This window comes from Falco cherrug, chromosome 2 (assembly GCF_023634085.1).
Source record: "Falco cherrug isolate bFalChe1 chromosome 2, bFalChe1.pri, whole genome shotgun sequence".
NCBI lineage: Eukaryota > Metazoa > Chordata > Aves > Falconiformes > Falconidae > Falco > Falco cherrug.
Genome location: NC_073698.1, coordinates 58696977 through 58716886, shown reverse-complemented (window position 1 = coordinate 58716886; position 19910 = coordinate 58696977). Strand labels below are relative to the sequence as shown.

General features: G+C 38.3%; 1 protein-coding gene across 3 annotated transcripts in view; it reads left to right on the top strand.

The window, feature by feature from the left end:
* The window catches only part of NALCN (sodium leak channel, non-selective), a 249670-nt gene that overhangs the window by 125354 nt on the left and 104406 nt on the right, over positions 1-19910 (top strand). For all 3 annotated transcript variants that reach the window (XM_055702433.1, XM_055702432.1, XM_055702434.1), the window contains exons 11-13: positions 441-572; positions 7299-7466; positions 12138-12329. In XM_055702433.1, coding sequence (XP_055558408.1) covers positions 441-572; positions 7299-7466; positions 12138-12329 — 492 coding nt within the window. The remainder of the gene's footprint in view (positions 1-440; positions 573-7298; positions 7467-12137; positions 12330-19910) is intronic.

The window sequence follows — 19910 nt, the reverse complement described above, 5'->3', positions numbered from 1 at the left end:
TTTGACATCAGATGAATCTCTTATCACTTGTCATTCTTGAGTAAAAGCAATGCACAAGATAGAATTGATGTTACTTGTCCCTGAACATTAAGATCTGCATGAACAAATCATAATGAGGGAATATTAACCAAGGGCAACTGAATAGATAGAAGTACGGTTTATGCTTTAAAAACATACTAAAGCAATGGATATCATATGAAATGATAAACCTTCACTTAGAAGTCAATTGGCAAATAAAACCCTGAAAAGTAAAAAAATCCACCAACTTACACATACAAACCAGTTGAAGCAATATATCAGAAGTATAAGTTTTCTTATTTTAAAGCGTAGTAAGTTAGAATCATGTAAAGAAGCTGATTATGTTTTAACAGTGTAATAAAACTTAATAATGTGTGTGGTTTAGCTCATTTTGTTGATAAAATTTTCTTTTTCTTTTGCAGAAAATGATGAGGTCATCTGTGTTCCATATGTTCATACTAAGCATGGTGGCTGTAGATGTGATTGTCGCTGCTAGTAACTACTACAAAGGAGAAAACTTCAAGAGACAATACGATGAATTTTACCTAGCTGAGGTGAGTGTAATGAAATGGCTATCTGGATATTTTTCAAGATAAGCTAAAGTAGAAAATGTGAATGTCAAGCGTATTTTAGTATGTAATTTTTTTATTCCCTTAAGCATTCTGAGAATTCTGTGCTAACTTGTTCCTCAGTCTGACAGTGGCTGACAGCCCTATCTTACAACCTTTTGAAAGGTAATTTCCTCAAACAAAATGTCAGTGGTAATGAGCTCAGGCTTAAGTATAGCATCTGCAAGCAATGCGTGGCTGCTGAGTTGCTATCTTTCTCTAGAAGGAATGTAACATCCAGAAGAATTTAACTTTAAAAAAATGACAAAACACTGTCTTTACAGAGTAGAGTACTTCTTCCTAAATCATCTTTATTCAACATACACTTAGCTGCAAGAAGGTCCTTAAGCATAACCAAAATAGTGTCGCAAATAGCCTGACTTTGGCAACTTCAAGAGCATACTGTAAAAAAAAAAAAAACATTTATCCAGTCATTAATTTGGTGAAGGAGGAGGTTGCGCTCCTGAACCAGTGAAATGGAGGTAAAAAGTTTCTTTGCAAGTGGCATTCTGGCAGGGACCCTGACTGACTTATTAGCTGGTCAAGGATTTTACTGTAGGGCGTGCACTAGAGATGCCAGAACCTTGGCTACATGTCTTTTTAGTGGTTTTTAGTACCGCTTAATTCAGTATTAAAAAAATTAAAAAAGAATGTAACACTTTGATACTAACGTACAGGCATAGATTTAAATAGATAACTTGTTTTTCCTGACTCAAGAGTGAAATCAGTATTGTAACATTCTTTATTAAAAATAGTTCCGTGAGCACTGTTAGTTGTCACTTTATCTGAGTATAAAGCCACCAGTGCTGAAATTCACCAAGATCAGTTCTCTGACAGTGTTGATCACGGTTGCCTGGATTTGACACGTCTAGTTTAATGGTTACTGCGGTTTCCCTGGCTTTGATAATTATGCAGTCCTTCTTTGGAGGCAGAGGGGACATCCTTGGGCTAGGGCGCATGATAGCAGTATATTCCTTGTGATTCCTCTGCCATTTTTATTGCCTGGTTGGCAACCAATATACCAATGGCAGAGGATTCACGAGTCAAAAAATTTGGTGATTTGTACTCTTTTTGTTTAAAATGTCTAGATACATTTGAGAGTCAGACTCTAAAGTGCCCAACTTTAAACCCTTTATTCCGTAACATTATGATGCTTTATGAATCTCCCTTTTTAAGGTTGAGGTTGAGGTTGAGCTGATACTATTTTTTTTAATTTATCTTAGTTTTAGAATATGTATCTGATGTCTTAAAATCTTATGAAGCTGAGACTTCACCAGTTCTGGGACAAAACTGAAAACAAAGTTAAAGGTAGCACCAGAGTCCTAAAACCTCAAAAAAGTGCAGACTGGAGAGACATCAGTGCTGTGTCATGCTTTATTGTGTCTCATGCTCCTGGAGATAGCTGCCGTTTGTATGAACACTGAGTAAAGCTGGCCCAGCCAACAATTACAAGAGTAATTGTGAAATGTGTTATCTTTATTTTATCTCAAGTTCTAAGCGTATCCAGAAAACAACATGAACATGCAAGAAGATGATCTTGGGAATAAGTCATTGGAATAAAATGCACAAATACTGGGTTTTCTTATGACATCCCCCACAGATCTGAGGATGTAAGTGAGGACAGGGAAACTCATTTTAGCCTCTGTCGTGGTTTTAACCTGGCAGGCAGCTCAGCCCCACGCAGCTGCTCGTTCACTCTCCCCCAGTAGTGTGGGGAGAGAATCAGAAGAGTAAAAGTGAGAAAACTTGTGGGTTGAGATAAAGACAGTTTAATATGAAAGCAAAAGCCACACACACAAGCAAAGCAAAGCAAGGAATTCATTCACCACTGCCCACGGGCAGGCAGGTGTTCAGCCATCCCCAGGAAAGCCGGGCTCCGTCACGCATAACAGTTACTCGGGAAGACAAAATGCCATCACCCGAACATCCCCCCTTCTTCTTCCCCCAGATTTATATGCTGAGCACGACATTACATGGTATGGGATGTCCCTTTGGTCAGTTGGGGCCAGCTGTCCCGGCTGTGCCCCCTCCCAGCTTCTTGTGCCCCCCCAGCCTGCTCGCTGGTGGGGTGTGGTGAGAGGCAGAAAAGTCCTTGACCCTGTGCAAGCCTGCTCAGCAGTAGCTAAAACATCCCTGTGTTATCAACACCACTGTTTTAATCACAAACCCACAACAGCACCATACAAACTATAATGAAGAAAATTAACAGTGTCCCTGCCAAAACCAGTACAATATCATAGGCCAGAGACAAATAATTAAGTCAGCATTAAAGCCTGGGACCATGAACTTTTTGCAATAGACATTTTTGCTTTATGCCCAGGATACAGGAAGTGGAGCCTGGATTCTTATCAAAATAACATTAATTCTATTTATATTCAAATAGGAAACGCTGCATGTGCTATTTCTATTTTCACACTGAATATATAGTATAATTATGCTTTTATTAATCAGTGCTAGAAACACTCTCTTCACCATCTATTTCAAGTGTAGGGTTTGGGGAGGGGGAGGTTCCAAAGAAATACTTGCCAGAGTTTAATAATTCAAGATGAGTATGGCATGTAAACTAGTGTATTATAAGCCCTCTTAAGCAATGTCCGGTTTTCTTTAAAGATGTATTTTTCTGCTTCTGCGTATCTTAGATTATTGGTTTATTGGTGGGAATGTTGTCAGACATTTTTTTACATTCTACATGTTTACATTTCTAAGTATATAAGGTAAATTAATCTGGAATACAGAAAGGTATTTTGTTTATTTGTAAGGCATACTTTTGATGTCTGTTTGTCTGGGTTTTTTTATTTGTGATACTTTTACTAGAGACACTATAAAAAAAGCAAGAATAACCCCCTAGTATCTTACAGAAGGAGGTATAAAATACAGTATCAGAAGAGCAGAAGAGTAGAAAACATCCTGGGAGAGAGGAGAAATTGATAAGCTGGTGTCATTTCCTACCCAGTTAATTGTGAAACTTGTGCTTTACAGCACAGGGCGTACAGAGAAATTGTTTTTAAGAGCCTTGAAGAGGCTGAATACTCAAACAACGCCTATTATTCCTCAGTGGCTGGTTTGGTTTTCTTGGTGAGGAAGACTACTTGGAGCAGGACGCACTGCTGTTGCTCTGTATTTTCCGTTACACTAGATGCAAAAAGCTTTCCCTTCAGAGGGAGCTGACTTGAGTGGCCAACAGCAATCGGGATTCCCTTTGCTAAAGGAAATGCCTAGGTACATCACAGCAAACATATCTCGCTTTCTGATACATTTTCTAGAAGTCATCTTGGAAGCTGCTGGCTTTAGGAGCAGACATGTCCAATAAAATAGCTCACAGTCCATTTTATGGACCACACATTGTAGTGGCCTAGAACTGTAGAAATACATCCACTTAAATTCAGTAAACAAATCTAAGTGAAGTTATTGAGATACCCGGTGTCAAGAAAAAGAAGTGTATTCGTTGTTGGAAAGAGAAGACAGACTCAAGAGAAAAGGAGACAAAGGTTAGACAAGAAGATAACAGATAGAAATTAATTCTAAACTCGGGTCCCACTGGTTGCATAATTTTGTATACCCAGTAGTAAATGAGAGGTTCTGACAAGCATTTCAATTTGTATACATCAGCCCTGCAGATTAAGCAAAACCAGAATTTTAAGAGGATAGCTCAGAACCCCAATGCACTATCTGAGAACCTGGAAAGAGCAGAGCTTCAAACTCATTTTTGGTAATTGTTATTGAGGATGTTGACTTTACCTACTCAATACCTGGACAGAATAGTGATGGATGTTTGTTTTTATGTGCAACTGCCACATTTTGTCTTCCATTAAAAGATGATACAGACTAGAAGTCTTATTGGAGATGTGTGAAATTCCTTCAAGTACTGCTTTAAAGGGTCTGAAAAACAAGAGTTCAAAACTAGGTGCTTTTATAAGCTTCCTCTTAGGCTCCTTTGGCAGTCTGTCTCCTTGCACTTCTGCCTTCATGTAGCCTTTGCCCTGCCCTGGCTGAAGGTAGGATTGAGTGCTGGGTCAGATCTGGTAGCAAGGGAAATGCTGGAGGTCTGTGCCCTTAATCCCACTGATCCTGCTCAAAAGAATTCTTGTCTTTCCCAAAGCCACACTTACAAAGAAAACTGAGTCTGTCACTGTTGGATGTTGGCTGATACTGAGCTCTGCCTCTGCAAAAAAAACATAAAGGGGCTACTGGCAAAACGTACTGTTGCTGAAGGCAGCATTAATACCATAAAGCTTCCAGGTGACTCAGTGGGAGGCAGCTGTCACAGAAGCAGCCCATTCCTGGTAGCTCCTCTCTGGCCTCCCCAAAGCAAAACCGGCAACCTGGTGGAGGGTGGCTGCTCATGTGTTACACCTGCTTTTTGCGTGTACATCTGATTTGGCTTCTTATGTGAATTTGCCTTTCTCTTGTCTCTACAGCAATGAAAGGAGTGATTTCAGCTTAAAAAAATAAGCTATAAAATTGTATTACATTTCACACCTAACAAAAAGTTTTAGTCAGATATTCTGAATCTTCTGTAATTAATTACAAGGAAGGAAAAAAATACCAGCTCTGTCAGCAGGAAGACAGGTGTATAAATGTAATCAGATGTTATGCAAGCCATTTGATACATTTTAAGTGCTAGTGGTTTGAATTCATTTGACAAGCATGTAAAATGCAAATGATCCCACCCACACATTTTTAGAATAAATTAAAATACTCTTAACATCGTATTTGTTAGTCTTGTCCTAATAGGAAGCCTATGTGCTCTGAAGTATGTATGTGTGTATTTAAATGGCATTGTTATTCCACCTGCTTTGAAGCTGAATTCCAGCTGCTTTCTACCCACTGTTCCATTTTTCCTCATTTGATCCCCTTGTTCTTTCAGGGCTCAGATGTGTTTTCATTAAAAGTGAGATTTCATTTCAAGATTTTTTTGATAAAACATTTTCCTTGTGATTAAGATAGAGATTTTCACGTGAAGAGGTAGCCTCTTCAGACTTCGCTCATTATTCTTCTTGAGCTCTTTGAGCTCCCAGAACAAAGGCTGAAAAACTGGACAGACACATTTCAGAATATGAGCATGAAAGTATTTCTACACTGTTTATGACTGAAATCACACAAATATTTCTTAGTAGTATATCTTTCCTAATGTGAAGAATTTTTTGGATCACTATGAAGCATTTTGCCTTAATTTAATCATTCAGAGGACGTTTGAAGCCTGATAACTATTTTGCATGCCTTGACAAGGCCACATAATACAGCTGGTGGCACTGTTCATGAATAGCTGTGTGGACTAGGGGATTACGTCCTAGGAAATACAGGACATAAACTTCAGTGTTTAACTTCCATTTCCACTCCTGCTTGTGACAGTCCTGTACACATAAAATATGTAAAATTTTATTTAGCTGTGTCACAAAATCCTACTTTCATGTTAATGAATATATTTTTGATGGACTGGAGAGTTTAAACTTTAAATAATGTAGGTACTTAAGGCAGCATACCAGAGACTGTGACTGTCAGATTCAGAATTAAAATCTTAGCCTCTAACTTTGTTATGCCCTGCCAAATCCAGTAAATCTACAGTCCACAGTTGGTTAATCTCTCCATCTTAAAAGGATTAATACTTTTGCTCAAAGAAGGTTTCGACTGTATTTTGGTAATGTTTGCACAGCACTTTGAAAGTATTAATTGTATATAGATGCCACGTAATGTTATCTCAGTGTCTCTTTTAAGCCCCAAAGTGTGTAAAGAGTCAAAGAGGAAAATTGCTGAATCAAGGAAAAACATTCTTTCCATTGGTTTTCCTGGGTGTTGGGAAGTGAGGGAGTGAGTCTTTCATGATTTATACAGTAGTAAATTATAAGAAGACAGGTGAGGAAGAAGTGTGTCCAGCCAGAAGGACTTTCAGTAGTGAGAGAAGTAAGAGAAAATAAATCTTGAAGATGCAAACCTATGCAAAATTCGTTCCCTTTGTTCAAGCTGAACATCATGTGTTTTAGTGCGTAAATATTTCGAGAAAGGCCTCACAGTCATCCAATGCCTACAAGCAGATTTCTTCCACTGTAACTTCCCACCTTACTCTCTTTGCTCAACTTCTTTAACACCATCTCTTTAAAATTTTTGAAAACTTACCAATTTTGGACTGTGTTTGAATTTCTTCTTTTTTTTAATTTGTTCTAATGCTTGAGTCCCATCACCCATTTTCTGCCTGTCTTGGTTTTCACATTATTATAGATGTTTTAGAAAATTGAAGCAGCAATTTTCAGAGAGACCTTTAAACTTTGGTTTGTTCCATAGATCTCTTAAAATTTTTCAGACAGCTCATATGTGTTGCTTCACATTTTGAAAAAAAAAAAACCTCATCATTTTTTTGCTTTTTATCTGTGTACAAAAAGTGAAATTTCAGCTGGATGGATTTATTATTTCATGCTTTCTAAATTGTGGCATCTACATGTCTGTGTTGAGACTTCAAAAAATTTCATAAAGTGTACCTTTTAAGGAAGAATATTAGCCAATATGAGGAAATCTATTGTTGATTGTTCATTCTGTTTATAGTATGAGTGTTTTCGTTAAGTGTTATGGACCTCTTTATTTTTGCCATATAAAGCCTTTATAGACATCATGACGTAGAAACCTGTAATTTAACTCAGTGTTTTGAATGCATCTTTCTTGTTTTATATATTTGTCTAGGTTGCTTTTACAGTTCTGTTTGATTTAGAAGCTCTCCTGAAGATCTGGTGTTTGGGTTTCACAGGATACATCAGCTCATCTCTTCACAAGTTTGAGTTGCTGCTTGTAATCGGAACCACTCTACATATTTATCCTGACCTCTATCACTCTCAGTTTACATATTTTCAGGTATGATCAACTATTTTTACATTTCACCCTATATACCAATTAAAAACATTACCTATTTTGCTCTTATTACTTCTGTTCTCAGGCTACTGATGTTGTCACAATATTGTCTCACTTTGAGAATATATTTAAAATAACGAATATGTCTGTTCTTAACTACGTTTGTTGGGTGGATTTACAGAAATAGGATTCTTTCTAACTTTGCTGGGATTCCCTTCTGTTTTCATTAACTCCCGTTTCTTATCTGAGCTACGCTGTTCAGTAGGTTCTGCATTAGTTTTTTCACTGTCCTTCATTGAGCCGTGACCTTGCATACAGCTCTTTAGGGCATCACCTTCCAGTAGTGTCCACCACTGTCCCTGAGGCTTTACTACACTTGCTTTTGCTTTTCCAAATCTTCATCTCTGTGGCAGTCTCATGCCTAAGTCTCTGCTCCAGTTATTGTGGGTCTTTTGAGGTAATTTCTTCAGAATCATCTTAGAGTTGTTTTTTATAGATCTGTTTTTTATAGATCTCTAACCATTCTTTATCTAGAGGGAAAGTGTGTTTATGAAGGCTCTTCCTACATTTTCACTTTGGGGAAGAGCAGGAAGGAGACAAAGACTGATTAATTCAGACTTCTGATTCTTCCTCTGTCAGCCAGCCAAACCAATTCCCCATTCCTCCTCCTCGAAGTGCTTAGGGTTGCTCCAGTTGTGGGAGAAAGCGCTGGGATTTGTTATAATGTGTTATGTTCTACAGTGCTAAAGAAAGGGATTTTTTAAAAAAATGCATTAAAGGATTCATGTCTGTCCATTATTCAGTCATGGATTGGCATGATGTATAATCAGTAAAGGCAAATAATAAATCATCAGAGTCCTGTCAATAAATGTGATTAGCTACAGTGACACATACTGTAACTAAGTGAGTACAATATGGGGGGAGCAGTCTCCCCAGGTATGGGTTGAAATATGATGGCCTTTTCAGACTTCTGCAAATGGCGTCCTGTATTTTTGCTAAATGGTTCTACAAACCTGCTCAAGAAAGCTTTCAGGATGACAAATTCTATTTTGCCTTCACCTGGCATCATTTGAAGTCTTTTAGATGGTTATAGCTTTGATTTTGCTGTCCAAATATGTAAAATACTGTTATTCTATGTGGCATAACATTCCTAACCTTCAAGTATCAGGAGTATGTTATTGCACTTTCGTGTCAAAAGCGCACAGGAAACCTAGCTAGGAGCTCTCAGTTAAAGCAGTAAACAACTTAGTTAATAGTTGGTCTATGTTTATTAGGGCAGAGTCCACTTACATCTGATGATTTATTTCTAGGAATTTTAAGTGTAAATTATGAACATGTTGGGCTAAATGGGTGACATCATCACTAACTCATAGGACTGAAAGTATAATTAAAATATAGCCAGATGTGGATAATAAAATAATGTCTTTTCTTTTTAACGGTTTTAATTAGTTTTGTGGGTCGGGGGTAGTGTGTTTTGTTTTTTTTTAAAAAAAGTGCTAGCTTTTATGACAGAAAATGTCAGGATGTGGTTTTTATTTCCTGAAATATATGATACATACATTTTACAAGCAGAAACACCTGCTACACTGAAAGATTTGGGTTGTACTGTGCAATCCAAATCCCTTAAGTGTCAAATGACAGTGAGGTTGGAAAACACTTTACCTTTGATGTCAGTGTGTAAGGGAGTTACGCACCATATTCCACCAATTAAGCTTCTGGGCAAGCTAGATAACACATTTTCAAATCAACCAAGGTCAAAAAGTCTTTTTCACATGGTTACATTGTGATGTTAGGCAGATTTCCAGGCCTTTAGGTATTAATGATGACAGGTTAAATGTGTTCCTTGTCAGCCAACAAAACAGATTACTGAAAACAGAAGTTTTATTTGACACATTCCAGGATAGTGAGCAGAAATGTGTGGTTTATCTAGTCTTCCTTAGCATATATTTCAGTCTGCATTATTCATTGGTCTTTATCATTACCTTTTGCCAACACATCATTCACTCTTCACCACATTGGCTCTTGTCCACCCTCCCACCTATCTTTCTTACATTTACTGTACAGTCATTCAAAACACTTTGTAAAGCTCCTTCTGAAAGACTCCAGCAAACCAACATTCTATGGCTATAATCTATAGAGCACAAAATCAGTGGAGAAACAACAGATTTTTCATGTTATTGCAGAGATCTGTAATGAACTGGCATAAAATGGAGACATTTAAACAGAATTTTACCTATACTGGACTGAAAAGATTTTATTTGTGCTTGGGGAAAATACTGCTGAGTGATTTTCTGAATAAATATCATCCCTTTTAGCAAATGCAGCCATTTTTTGTAACAAAGCCATAGTTTCTCTTTTATATTGTTTATTTTGATTTGGGTTTTAACTTATTTTTATATGTAATCCAAGTTCTGCATGCACCTTCTATAGCTCTAAATTTAATACAGTTTGCAATCCAATTACACAGAATGCATAAATGTTCATTAGAGTGTACTATTGCTAGATTCAATTTGTCACCTAATGAAAATAAATGAAAAAAACATATAGTATCAAGAAGATTAATGTGTTTCTTAAAGGTCAATTAATGTTCCCCAAAGGAAGGGAGAGGAAAGTAAGGCAGATAATACAGTTTATCTAAAACACAACTCAGAATACTGACTAGCATGAAATCTTCACCCCACTGGAGTCAGTGTTGAAAGTAACTTTTACACTGTCAGATCTTGTAAGTAAGAAGGCACCATGTTCACATGTTTGTAGTACTTGGAAATCTCACTCATCTCACTGTCTGTCACTGCCTTTGTAACCAGTTTTATGTGCTCAAATTATATGTAATGGGATCACTGTACCAATATGAAAGGAAAGGACTTCATCTTACCTTGTTCTAAAGTTAAGCTGTGTAGTGTAACCTTTGTAATTAGGACCTTTTTTTAGTACTAAATACAGTGAAGCCTCATCCCATCTAATACAAGGGGTCTGGTATATTTGAAATAAGTTGTTGTCTTGAGTTGACTTTCTCTTTCTGTCCCTCTTGGCAGTAAAGCCTAGATGACTCACATATTCTGTGCACCTGACAGATAGGTAGGGAGGTGGGTTTCATGAAAAATGCAAAGGTTTATATTATTAGCAAGCTACAAGGTACACTGAACTCCGTGAACAACTTCTGTCAAACTTACTGCCTCTCCAAAAGCAGCAGAGCAGTTGTATTTGACTTGTACATAAGGTCAGCCTTTAATTGCACTGTAATTCCTACCTTCCAGTTTCAATATGTTCTTGCAGACATATAAGTGATGCTTTGGGCTAGAGAGTCTTTTTCTTTGTAAGGACTGCAAAATCTCGTTTGCCACATACACTGCTGTCTGTTGTCTTCAGCAGCTACTTTTGCTACCACTGCCTCTTGTTGATACCAATGTTCATGTCACTGTTTATGCCACCATCAGTGGCAGAAATAGGAGAGTCAGAGCTGTCAGCAGCTTTTCCAAGGTACACTCGGCAATGAATGGGTCAGGAGTTCTACACACGATCACAGTTCTGCTGCCACTACTAATACTGAGACATGTCAAATATATCAGTGGCACACAATGCTGTTTCCGCTGATATTGAGAAATGCCATCCAAAATTTCCCTTGTGGGAAGCAGCAAAGTATGTTCATTAACAATTTTGCTAGGGTATATGGTACACAATGCCAAGCAATTTTGCCTTGGGTCACCAAAATGGAAAGATGACCTGTGGAAGAAGAGTGGGCAGTTCTTCACGTGAATATATAACCTGGTGTAACAAATAACACAGAATCATAGAAAAATCTAGGCTGGAAGTGGCCTTTCAAAGTTATCTCATCAAGCCTGCTGCTCAAAGCAGAGATTTCCTCAAAGACTGTTCAGGACCTCAAAGACTGTCCATGTAGAATAAGTATGTTTTTTTAACAGTGATGATAATCACAATTGGAGCAATTTACCTAGCAGTGCACTGCAGTAGTTTTCAGTTGCTAAATCTAGACTGATGTATTTTGACCTTTACCTGAAGCAGTTCTTACATTTGGTAATACAGTATAAACCACTGGTCTGTAATTCCACATCACATTCAGATTTATTATCTGTGGTATGTTTTGCCTATGTCTTTGTTTCCTTTGTTACCCCAAAAACAGTTTTACCCAATTGCATTTCTGTGATGACTCTTCATGAGTGGTGAGTTGATCACAGCCTTGAGGGCCTTGCATATCCTCCTGTGCCGGTACTCTCAAGATCTCCGCTGTTGTCCCATGCCTGTACGCATTGATGCTGTGTTTTGTGGAAGGGTCATAGCTCGTTCTATGCAAAATTGCTATTACTGCAGAAAAAGAGACATGTAACAATAAGCATTACACCACACAATTGTAAAAAGCTAAGCAAAAACCAAAGTAGGTTAACAGTTACCTGGTTGTTGGGTGACTGCCACTGCTAGCTAAAACAAATCTCCAGGCAGGCCAAGATAAGTACAGACAAAACACAGGTTCTAGGGCTTGTGTTCTTAACCTAACACATAACTTGTGGTCTGTTACGAGAGGTGGCAACCTGATATTTACCGGTCTACAAAGCTGTAAGTCCCTTTTTGGCCTTGAAGTGTCTGATCCTGTGAAAAGTTGTTGATTAATGTGATTATCATGTAATTAATACAGTTGTATTTTCTCTTTCTTTGCAGGTTCTTAGAGTAGTTCGGCTTATAAAGATTTCTCCTGCTTTAGAAGACTTTGTTTATAAGATATTTGGACCAGGAAAAAAACTTGGGAGTTTGGTGGTGTTTACTGCCAGCCTTTTAATTGTAATGTCAGCAATCAGTTTACAGATGTTTTGCTTTGTGGAAGAATTGGATAGATTTACAACCTTCCCACGGGCAAGTATAAAAAATATTGATTACTCTTTGCTTGTTATTATTTTCTTGTCATTGATATTTTCTTGTGGTTGGTGGTGGACTGGGCAGTGCTAGGTAAACAATTGGACTCGATGTTAAAGGTCTTTTCCAGCCTAAATGATTCTATGGTTCTATGGTTCTGTCATGGTTTAACCCAGTAGGTAGCTAAATACCACGGAGCTGCTTGCTCCAGGGGGATGGGGGAGAGAATTAGGAAAAAAAAAAGTAAAATTTGTGTGTTGAGATAAAGACAGTTTAATAGGATAGAAATGGAAGGGAAAATAGTAAAAATAGTAATACATACAAAACAAGTGATGCACAATGGAGTTACTCGCCATCTGCTGATCAGTGCCCAGCCAGTTCCTGAGCAGCGGCCCCCCAGCCAGCTTTCCCCTTAGCTGAGCATGCTGAGCATGATATCATATGGTATGGAATATCCCTCTGGTCAGTTGGGGCCAGCTGTCCTGGCTGCGTCCCCTCCCAGCTCCTTGTGCCCCCCAAGCCTGCTCGCTGGTGGGATGGTGTGAGAAGCTGAAAAGTCCTTGAGTTGGTGTAAACACTGCTTACCAACAATGAAAACATCGGTGTGTTATCAAAATTGCTCTTATTCTAAACTCAAAACACAGCACTCTACCAGCCACAAGGAAGAAAATGAACTCTATCCCAGCTGAAACCAGGGCAGATTCTAGCATATTTGTTATTATATCGGCGGTCTTCCTTTCCTTCTGAGAACCGTGGAGCAGTTTGCCTCCGTATGTGTAGATAAAGTAATTTTGTTTTCTGTGTGTAACAGCCTTCCTGTAGTCCTTCAGTAGCAAAGTTTGGCCTTCTTTGGGTTAGGTATTCTGTTTCTGCTGTTGAGGGAATATAGCAAAATGTGATGTGTGCACCCTGATGATGAAAAAACAAAGCATATGGCTTAATGCTACTCTAGCATGTTACCGAAAGAGGATTCACGTGCCCAATCATGAACATTAGGCACAACATTTATATAAAACATGTCTACGCATGATTTATATCTTCATATTACAAAATTGGTTGTTCTTGATTTGTACAGGAATGCTTGTTTTACACAGGGTTATAAAACCTGTCTGCATTGACAAAATAAGTGTTTGCCTTCTGGGTATAAATAATGGATATTTATGGGCATTGCATTAATTCAGAACAGAACACTGAAAATCAGTGGAAATTGGAGCTAATGTATTTATTGAAGCACACTGTTCTGAATGAAAATACTGCCATTTCATTATTAATGGATTAGACTGAGTGTACATGGATTGGTTCCAGTGACAATTTATTTGTTTCTGTCATTCCAGCTTGGTTATCCAATGTATCTATTTTAGCGAAAGTGCATTGGTTGGAACAATTAAATAACAATGAATAAGGCAGCCTCAGGGGTCGTGCATTTAGCAAACAAAATAGCTAGGCAACAGTTTGTAATTATCAACCTGGACTTGCTGTATGGGAAGCTAGCCATCAAATGTGAGACAAAAAACACCTACCCACAGGGAATAATGTAACATCATACTTTCTATTTTGAAAAACGTGCTTAGAAAAGCAATGAGTACAATCATTAAGAATTCAGTAGAATTCATTTTTTTAAATGCTGGAGGAAGAAAAAAACCAAAATCAAACCTTAATTTTTTTTAATTAATCTAGGCCTCTGTCTGTAAATTGGGTGATATTACCACCATATTGTATGCCTGACTCTCATGTATAACTTCTGAAAAAAACTTCCAGCTGAAAATTTGAAGTCACCATGGAATTTTGTTTTAGAATTATTTTTATTATTCATGCAAAATGGCAATGAAAGTCCTGAAAGAACTATTCTAGTATAATTAAAGTAAGACAGATTCACAACCAGCGGCACATTTTAACAAGATAAATTGATATAAGTATTTGAGAAAGATCTGCTTACAGTAAAACATTGCAAAGGTATATCAAGATGTTAGTAAAATTTTAAATTATTTTGAGCATTTCAATCCGGCCATTTAAGCTTCAATAAGAGCTTCTATCAGATTGAATTTCAAGATATATGTGGATAATAAATACATGTTTCAAGAGTGAGAAAATACTTTCTCCAGCAAATTACAGTTTTTTACAAGCAGAATTAATCCAAACTTGTTTTATATTTTCTGACTTAAGTTTTGGGAAAACAGAAAACCTGTTACCAGTAGTAAAGGAGTGTTCCAGCAATACTGAAATATTTTTAATACTTTTTATATGATATCCAGAAGCAGGAGTCTCTCATTTTTTAGTTATTGTTTATTTGTATACATACGGACCTTCTTATGAATGTTTCAGAAGTATAATTTACATGGTGTGGTTTCTTTTTGCAGGTTTTTAGTGAAACATCTCTTAATTGGTTAATAGAGTCAGTGAAAATTTTGTACTCAAAACGTGTGATCGATGGTTTGAGTGATGGTGTCCCTCCAAAGGAGTCTGTCTTCCTAGCAAAGGTTGGGGGATGCCCACTCATGTTGTCTGCTCTGAATAAAGACCACTGAATTCGTTTACAATAAGACAATTATAAAATATGTGATTTTGGGTTTGCCTGGAATGTATTATTTTCAAAACATGACTGAAGACATCTTTGCATTAGTATATGATGTTGGCAACAATACGAGGTCTGCAATAGCAGAATTTGCTAAGATAAATTTTTTGGGGCTTAACCCCAAAGAAGAGCCCTAAAATGGCCAGGACTGTTGCTGTGGACTTTTTCAGTTACAAATACAGAGAGGACAAGCACACTAGCAAAAAGGTGACACCAGAGGCTAAAATTTGAGTTTGTACATTAAAGTGCTTTCTACAATGAAACAGACAAAACCTAAAATCATTGTGAAACTGTAAGTGCTTTATAAGAAGGCACAGGGTGGGTTTTGGAACAAGCAGACCTCCTCCTTTCACTAATGCCTCTAAATTGCATGTTTTCACATGGTTTCCTGACAACAGTCAATAGGCACAAGCTCAGTGTTGCCATGGCTACAAATTTTACCCTTCTTTTGGCCATTGCGACTACCCAAATGGACTGCCTTTCTCTCTAATACTAAATATAAATATATAGAGGTTTGCTATGCTGTTTTTAACCGGTCCACCATCTCTATTTTTGCACATCTTCTTGGACTGCACATATTGAGCCATGAGAAGGACAGGGGGTGACTAGGACCCCTGAAGAAGGAATAGGAGAGGGGTCTGTTCAAAGGCATCAGTGTAAGATGGCCACTAAGAAATTTCAAACTTCACTGTATGGAAAACAGGTTGTTAGTATCTCTGACTTCCATGCCCTGGTTTCTCTTGGTTTTTGTGGCTGTGTGTTGACTGCTTGGTGTGGCAGGTTACAAAGCTGGGACTGCTGCTCTTCTGCTGAATGGGTCAAAACAAGATGAGAGCCAGCCCCAACTGATCTCAGCAGCAAAAATCCCCCAGTCTTCAGCAAAACCAGGACTTTGCTCCTAGACTTGAGCTTGGAGAAGGCTCAAGCTGTGAAATGTTAGTTCAACCTAAGCATCACTCCTTAAAAAATTTGAACAATGTAGTCTTAATTCTCTGATTCAGTTACAATCTCCGTGCCACTGCCACATTTTTACAGGATGGCTGCTCTTCTCTCAGGGTGTTACTGAGCACTCATGACTACATTAGGAGGAAAAAGTAAGTTTGCACAGGTGGGACAGATTGCAGGCCTTGGCCTAAATCCTGTTAGTTTAATTTGCAGAAGTAATTCTGCTTCCATGAATAAAGCTTTTGGGATTTGGCCCATGATATTTTGTGGACAAGCAGCAGTTATGAGTGAAGTAGATTGTAACTGTAAGTAGGCATCTATGTGGCACCACCCCTGTATCAGACAAGGTATCAGAACTGACACTTCAGCTCTTATATTCCACCAAACCTTTGCCAATCTTGCAGTATAAATTAAAAGTAGTTTGACTTCCATCATCAAAACAGCTAATTAAGTAATAGGGCATAAATACTGAAAGAAATTGACAGTCTTTTCTCTAACACGGATTAATTCAGAAAATCACCATTTGCATAAATCTCTTAAGTCTCATCTTCACAGATGTTGATTCTGTCAGCTAGTTGCATTTAAAATTAATTTTAAAATAAACAGTGGGAAGTGTACCTTTCAGCTAAAAATAACTTGCTCCAAAGCAGATTGCTAGGTGCAAAGCACATACTCATTGTGCACTGCCTTATTTTCTTAAAACTAATGTTTTATCATATACTGGACTTTAATGTTATAATAAAATGTTTAAATTGTATTGAAAGGCCATTTTATATAGCTACATGCTTTATGGACAACTGTTTCGGATGGAAGATTACATTTTTATAATGTCAAAAAATGTCTTTTCCAAATTAATCTAGTGCTTGTATTAATGAGGGGTCCACGACACAGTATTGGAGCTATCTTGAATTAATTGAATAATTAATTTATATATATTTATATATATATATATATATAAAGCAATAAATGATGGTAATTTAGTGTGATTCAGAAGAAAGGACACTTCACTGGTTTAGTTATCCAGTCCCTCGGGTGTTTTTAAAGGCAGCAGTGGGGTGTATTACTTAGTGTTGTGCCCACCTTGTATTTCAGCCAGGAGTGTCACACCAGTCAGGTACGACCACTACTGGCGTCAGAGATGCTCGAGTGCAGGGAAACAGCAGCTGCCTGGCTTGGCTTCACCTCCCCCTCACAAAGGGAAGCAGAGAAGCAGTGCTGAGTACTGATGGGGTGGTTGTCTTCGTCACCCTCAAGCACCACTGGCAGCTATAAGGGAGGCTGAACTTCCCACTTGTTTCATGCACACTCCTCTGGCTACAGAAGGCTTCTCCTAGCTAAAGAACCCAAATTTTTCCTTCTCTTCATAATTTGTATGTGGAGGTATTTTGTAGCGCTAGATAACAGTTCTTTAGGGTTGGGGTTTTTTTGCAGGACCCTCATTGTTGATTTTTTTTTCTTTTTAAAGAAAGGAGTCACTTTTGTAAAGAAAGGAGTTCGTAGTTTATGGACTGTAAGGAGTCTGCACGTGTGGTTGTGAGGGGGAGGTAATTCAAAAGGAGGATCTGGCCCCAGGTCGGCAGCATGCTACGTAAAGCCAAGGTTGCTGGCAGGAACATAAAAGTAGCGGACACCGTGCAAATTCCAGCCTTCATGTTTGGCCTTTCCTGACACATGACATAGCAAAGATTTTAGCTGACATAAAGAAGGGAAGTAGTTGCGAGCAGTTTTCTCTGCTGCTTCTAGTTTATGCTAGCCTTTGTTCTCTGTGGGATCCGTGTGTTCAAAGGAAAGGCTGGGACATTACATTTGGTTCAACATGTTGCTGATGTAGAAATTAAAGTCTTAAGTTGAACTTCATCTCCCAATATATGCTTGGATGCCTTGATATGTTCCCTGTATACCTTTGCTTGACTTCTGGGCTATTTGGACTTGTTGGTGTAATCATCTCTGAAAATCTGATTAGTGTGATTTAATTCTGAAAAGCAACTGTAAAAATAGCTGTCAAACTCCTTGTTCTTAACCTGTGTTTATGATTCTGTCTGCCTCAGTGCTGCAGAACATAGCAGCAGTAAGAAACCGAGCTGGATTCTGGTGTGGGGCTTTTTGTGGGAGCCAGCGGGCAATTTTTTTTAAAAGCCCTTAGCAGCTAAATGTTTAGGACCCCCCTAACAAAGTAAAAATGCACAGTTCTTCCTCTGTGTGTGATCTAGAGGCAGCATGATTCAGTTTCTGTACTTTAAAATATGTACTATTTATAATGGACAGAGGAGAAAAAGCATTAGTCCTAGGATCCTTATCAGTGGTAAGTGGCAGAGGGCCAGACACTGAGCTTAAGCACTGGCCTCCTGATACGTTACTGCTTAGCTGTTACCCATCCTGCTTCCAGGGAACTCTCTCCGAGGCAATCCCTGGGCCCGGGCAGGGAAATAGTTCTTTCCAACTCAGCACTCCAAAAAGGCAGCGCATGCATAACAAGATGCACCAGATTAGGTTGTCTCTTCCTTACCCAGTCCTCTTACACTACCCCAGCAAGTTTTGTACTTGCAGGCCCTCCTTCCAAATTGTAAGCAAACAGCATACATCGTTGACTTTGTAATATGCCACAAGCTATGCCACATCCATCTTACTATTTCTGATAGTTGGAACCAGCTCCTTCTTACCAAATATTAATGATGTGTCATGGCCATAGGGATATTACACAGGGCCAGGAGGAGATGCAGGGCCAAGTGCTGTATGTGTGCACATGGACAGTCAAGAGTAAATCAGCCTACGCAGCACAATAGAAATCACAGCCTCGAGTTGACTCCCTTAGGGTATGAGTATAACCTTAAGGGTCCTGTTTACATGGAGAAACTGCTTAAGGAAGTCTTTTTTTGTTTGAAAAACTGCAAACTTGATGAGGAGCCTAAGCAAAGTACTTGCCTGTAGTTAATATTAGTAATCTAAACTTGAAGTCTCCCTCCCAGTTAGTTTTGCCAGCAGCTTTAAAAATTAATAGAACCCATTTTATTGTTTTTCAAGTACATAGATTTTTATATCTATGTATTTTCAGCTTTCCCAGCATGCATTAGGGCTTAGGGTGAATTGATGTGAGGGACTCCTCAAGTACTGTTTTCTCACGGGTGTGACAAGAACAGTCCTATTCTCTTGTGCCAAGTGCATCGATGTATTAACCAGCTGTTGCTGGGGGTGTCGGAGGCACTGAGCATAGACATAATGTATCCTCCACACTGTGTTAACATTGTGAATTCAAGGAATCCTATTATCTATAAGCTGCATCGTTAAAGTCTTCAGTTATATCACTATTTTTTAATGTATTAAACCTCAGTAAGATACTAGCTTTGGTCCTTGCTGTCTGGAGAGTACTTGTGAAGTCAGGCAAAAGCAAAAGAAACTTGTGCAACAGTTTCATCTCACTGAGAGGTTTAAGACTATTGAGATCCACACTTCAGTTTGATACCATAGTCAAAACTGCTGTGACTAAAGCAAAGCGCAGTCCTCAGTGTCTGTGTGATGTACACACCATGCTCCCACATTGTTCGTGCTGAGTTAAATTCTGCTCTGTGCTGCAGGCTCAAGATGGGGTTTCAAAGGTCTAAGACATCTGCGTTTCAGGCTTATTGGGATTCATATATTCCTGTCACCACAGACAGTTTGCTGAAACATTTCCATTATTCCCACTATTTTTGACATGTACTGCTGGTCTGAAGGGTTTTGAAAATGTTACAGGAACAGTTCCACAAAGAATGCTATCTACAAAAGGTGTAGGGGAAGAATCTGACTGACTGAAGTGAGTGGAAGTACTGGGTCCTCCCCTTGTATTGGTTAATCTCATCTGTGGGGTGCCTAAAATGCTTCTGCTATTAAGATAACAAAAATGTGTGGTCACATTTAATTGTAACACTTTATTATTATATTTATAGAAAGGTAGCACAGAAGAACAAGCATAATCAACAAATCACAATATGTTATAACATTCAAAACAATGATCTCTGATGCTCAGGATATTTCCCTTACTTTGTTAGCCCTGGAGGAAACCAAAAAGCTCTTCATATGGGCTAATA